This window comes from Juglans microcarpa x Juglans regia, chromosome 8D (genome assembly GCF_004785595.1).
Source record: "Juglans microcarpa x Juglans regia isolate MS1-56 chromosome 8D, Jm3101_v1.0, whole genome shotgun sequence".
NCBI lineage: Eukaryota > Viridiplantae > Streptophyta > Magnoliopsida > Fagales > Juglandaceae > Juglans > Juglans microcarpa x Juglans regia.
Window position 1 is genome coordinate 21,656,322 of NC_054608.1, and position 4,969 is coordinate 21,661,290.

At 39.7% G+C, this 4,969-nt stretch overlaps 1 protein-coding gene across 1 annotated transcript; it reads right to left on the minus strand.

Moving 5' to 3' along the window:
* Positions 1 to 339: 339 nt before the first annotated feature.
* LOC121242276 lies at positions 340 to 738 on the minus strand. Its single transcript, XM_041140165.1, has one exon. The coding sequence runs from the start codon at positions 736 to 738 to the stop codon at positions 340 to 342; it is 399 nt and encodes a 132-aa protein (XP_040996099.1).
* Positions 739 to 4,969: the final 4,231 nt, after the last annotated feature.

Sequence of the window (4,969 nt, forward strand, 5' to 3'; positions counted from 1 at the left end):
GTAATGATTAGTTTGAAAAAGTTGTAGTGATTAGTTTCAAAGTGTTTATGTTTGAATTATATTTGAGAAAAAAATGAGATGAGATGAAAAATGTTTCCAAATATCCGTTTCAGTAGCTAAAGAATTTTACAACGAAGAGAGCTTTATTCAATTCAATGTCAAGGAAAACCAATACACAATCCAACAGGAGATGCTTCTTGGTATTGTTGATGTTAATGTCATTTTTCGTACACCTGGGCTAAGCTGTAGCAACCCGGGTCAAGATCTTTCTACCAGCAAACATTGAGACAAATGTGGGCTTAGGGGCATTTGGGAAGCCTCCGATGCCAAAATCACTATCTAAATATAAGGTAGAACCGCAACAGGTCCTTCCTCCATCCAAACAGTTTCTATATCTAAAGAAAGCGCTAACTGTGCAGTTTGATGAGCTGATTGATTTCCTTCCCTTCTGATAAAAGAGAACTTCCATCTTGAGTGCAGTAACTTGGCTTGCCTAATGTCTTCAATAATCTGACCTGACCATGAAGAATCTGAAGCCGTAGCATTTACTGCATCAACAACTGCCTTAGCATCTCCTTCAAACTCAACATTCTCAAAACCCAGATCAGTGCATAAGTTTACTGCTCTTAAAAGGGCATAACGCTCAGCTAAGTAGGCAGAGGTTACAAAATTTCTTTGAGTAGCTAACACCACCTGAATATCACCTGCTGAATCTCGAATAACAACACCTATCCCCATCTGCTACTGAGTTTTAACAAAACTTGCATCAAAGTTAAACTTCATCCAAGAACTTGCAGGTGGTTTCCAATAATCCATTCCAGCTTCTGGTAATGATCTCTCAGGCCTGAGAACAGCTTCTGATATAGCATTTGAGAAGACCTCTATCTCAGTAACAGCTCTAGCTAGATTCTGTTTTGGACTTCGAAACTTACTTTCAAAAACTAATTCATTCCTTCTAATCCAAATCCTGTAACATATGCAGCAACCAGATTCAGACTTTCATCACCAAGCCTATGGATAAAGTCAGACCATAACTCCTCAAAATCTGCATAATTGCTGCTCCATTTCGAAACAGGGCTACCACTCTCCCCCCACACATCCATTGCTGCAGTACAACTCCATAATCCATGTATAACAGATTCATCTACCAAATTACAGCAAGGACATAGGCATTTTCAACAATCTGTTTCTTAAACAGATTAACTTTAGTAGGTAGGAGATCAGAGACAGCTTTCCACATAAACTGTTTAACCTTCCCAACCACTCCCAGATTCCAAATCTTATTCCATAGCGACTGAGCCTGCTTTTCCCCAGAAGACTCACCAACTTTCTGATTTTTAGCATCAAGATCAGTAAAATATGCATTTTTTGCAGAGAATATCCCTTCATTAGATAAGCCCCAAATGATCTTATCCTGAGCATCCCTTGAGCTTATAGGAATACTACAGATTAAACTAGCTTCTTCTTGATTAAAGAATGCACCTATCAATTCCTTATTCCAGTTGTAGCTGCCTTAATCAATAAGAGTAGACACTGTGGAATCAAGATCAATACCATTAGGATGTCCCCTGTTTTGCATCCACAATCTTGCAATTCTTAAAATACTTTGCTTTATAAATCCGAGCCACTAAAGAACAAGGATCCTGAATGATCCTTTATACTTGTTTTGCAAGTAAAGCTCGATTTAAATAGTGCAAATCTCAAAATCCTAAGCCCCCATTCTGTTTTGACTCTCCAAGCCTCTTCCAACTTCTCCAATGAGTCCCTCTCCCTTCCTTATTGTGACTCAACCAAAACTTGGAAAACATTAGTTCTATCTCTTTAAGCAGCACCCCAGGTAATTTAAAAACACTCATTGTGTAAGTAGAAATTGCTTGTAACACACTCTTGATAAGGATTTCCTTACCTGCTGCAGATAAGAAGTGAGTCTTCCAACTATGTATCCTCTTCCATATTTTCTCTTCAAGGCTCCTGAACGTGTTATTTTTTGGCCTACCTACAATTGTAGGGAGATCCAAGTACTTTTTGTAGTCACCACAGGAAACACCTTTAGCATTTTGGAGAATATAAGCTTTTGTGGCTACAGCCGTGTTAGAGCTAAACAGGAGAGAAGTTTTCTGTCTGTTGATTGTTTGGCCAGATGCACTTTCATATAGCTGCAAAATATGCAAAATTCTAGCCCATTCCTCAATCTTTGCCCTGCAAAAAATAACACAATCATCCGCAAATAATAGATGGTTAATCCTTAATCCCCTCTTGTAACTGCAACTCCTTGAATTCCTTTATGCAACTCAGCCTCTTGTAACAATGAAGAGAGTCCCTCAGCACATATCACGTATCAAAAAGAGATATGGAGATAGGGGATCTCCTTGTCAAGCCCCTTGAAGGCAAAATATCATCCCCTGGAATCCCATTGACTAGAATTGAGTAACTTATAGATGTAACACATTTCATAAGAAAACTTGTCCATCTAGCACAAAATCCCAATTTCCCAAGCATAGCTTCCAAAAAAGACCATTCAACTCGATCATAAACTTTTGAAATATCAAGCTTTACAGCCATACTACCCAACTTGCCTTTCTGCTTGGATTTCATAGAATGAAGTAATTCATATGCCACCATAATATTATCAGAAATTAATCTCCCAGGGATAAATGCGCTTTAATTCAAAGAGATTATTTTTGACAATACCCCCTTTAATCTATTTGCTAGAACTTTTGAAATCAAATTATATAATACGTTGCATAATCTGATTGGTCTGAATTGGTGCACTGTAGTTGGGGAGTTAACCTTAGGCACCAGAGCAATAAATATGTGATTCAGGTCTTGAGGAATACAACCATCTTTTAAGAATTCCAACACAGCTTCACTGACATCAATCCCCACTTGATCCCAATTATCTTTGCAGAAACCTGCACTAAACCCATCCCGACCAGGAGATTTAAAGCGGGACATCTGATTTATAGCAACCTCTACACCAGCTCTAGTACATGGAAGGTCAAGCTACATCTGCATCTCATTTGTTATTCTGTTTTGAACACCAGAAAGACAGCTATCAATGGAACTTACTGAGGGACTAGAAGATTTATAAACCTGAGAAAAATGGAGCCAAAAATCCCTTGAAATCTGCTCATGACCTGTTAACAGATTTCCTGCATCATCCTCCACCCTCTTTTATACAATTATTTTTCCTCCTTTGGTTAACACAAGCATGATAGAATTTAGAATTTCTATCACCTTGAGCCAACTAATGTTTTTTTGCCCTTTGTTTCCACCTTAGATCCACCTGATCTAATAAGAAACCCAATTCTGATTGCAAACTCTTTAATTGTCTCATGTTTTATGGCCTTTCATTTTGCTGAAGGAGCTTCATCTCATGTGATTTTTCTCTGATATCTCTGTTCCTGCTTCTTACCAGATTTTTACTCCACTGTTTCAAGCTTCTACTACAAACCTCTAGTTTCTGTTGAACATTTTGCAAACTCCTCCCCACCCCACTGGTTCTCTGCCATTCAGAAGCATTAAGGTCGTTACACCCCTCTTCTTTACTCCAATTCACTTCATACTTAAATTAGAAAAATTGTCTTCTTTCAACAACCCTCCCACTTGAATATCTAAAAGGATAGGACAATGATCTAACCAAATAGCAGATAGAGTTTCCACCTTTGTATCTGAAAAGTCTGCCTTCCATGGTAAGACTCTATCCAATCTCTCTTTTGTGAAAGTTGAATCTTCATGTCGATTACTCCAAGTAAATTTAAAACCCTTCCACCCAAGATCATAAAGCTGGCTATCTTCAACAACCCTTCTAAAAGACCTCATCTGAGTTCCCCCTCTAGGTCTACCCCCTACCTTTTCATCTTGGGATAGAACTTCATTAAAATCCCCAATAACACACCATCCCATATGGTCTAAAAGAATTTAGAAGCTGCCAAGACTCACTTCTCTTATTAAGAATGGGATGACCATAAAAACACGTGAGTAACCATTTTGATCCATCTTCATTTGATATAAAAACATTAACATGCCTTTGGGACTAATTAAACAAATCAAAACTAACTTCCTACTTCCACATAAATAACAAACCTCCACATCTCCCCACTGCATCAACAACAATACAACCCTCATATTTAAATCTTCTAGAAATTCTCCTAGCCTTTTCACTAGATAACTTAGTTTCAATAAGGAAAACCATGTCGGGGGGACCTTTATCCTTGATTAATAGACCAAGGCTCTGAACTGTTAGGGGGTTCCCAAGCCCCCGACAGTTCCAACTTAAGAGTTCCATAATGTTCGGCAAGGTTGACTTCTAGCCACCGCCGATTCATTTGACAAAACATCAACATTATGACACTCCGTTTTTGATTTTTTAACTCCCTTACAAGAGGTAGACAACTCCTCAGGTATAGCAATAAGCCTTTTAGAACCAAAAACCCAACCAGAAGAAGTTTGAGATTTACCTTGCCCTCGAGCACGGCGCTTCCATCTACGCCCCCCCCCCCCCCCCCCCCCCCCCCCTATAAGAGAAGTAGAATTCGTAGTATGATCAACGGCCAAGTCTACCAAGTAGAGGTTTGTAGACTGCCCAATGTGTAACTCAGCATCTTTGCCAGCCCATACAAATTCGCAAGGTCCATCCAAATCCACCACCTTTCCTTTTGTCTCCCCTGTCTTAGGCATAGAGTCCCTCAAATTCAAACCAGAGTGTAACTGCCTTATCCCCTCCTTCGCGCCCTTCTCTAGTAGAACATCATTGTCGTGCGCAACTGCCCTTGTAAAGCCTGAGATCCTGCAATGTTTAACTGCCCATGATCATCCAGCAGACCGTGATTCTCGCTACTGCCACAACTGACTCATTGGCCCTGACCTGAACCCTTTGGGGAGACCTAGTGAGCCGCACTGCCTTCTGAATTCTCTCCACCGTAATTTCCAAAACTCGACTGGAAAGGGGACCTTTGACGAAGCCTTT

What these genes read in the sequence shown, in the direction of transcription:
- LOC121242276 (XM_041140165.1), bottom strand. Translation starts at nt 738, where the DNA reads ATGGGGATAGGTGTTGTTATTCGAGATTCAGCAGGTGATATTCAGGTG.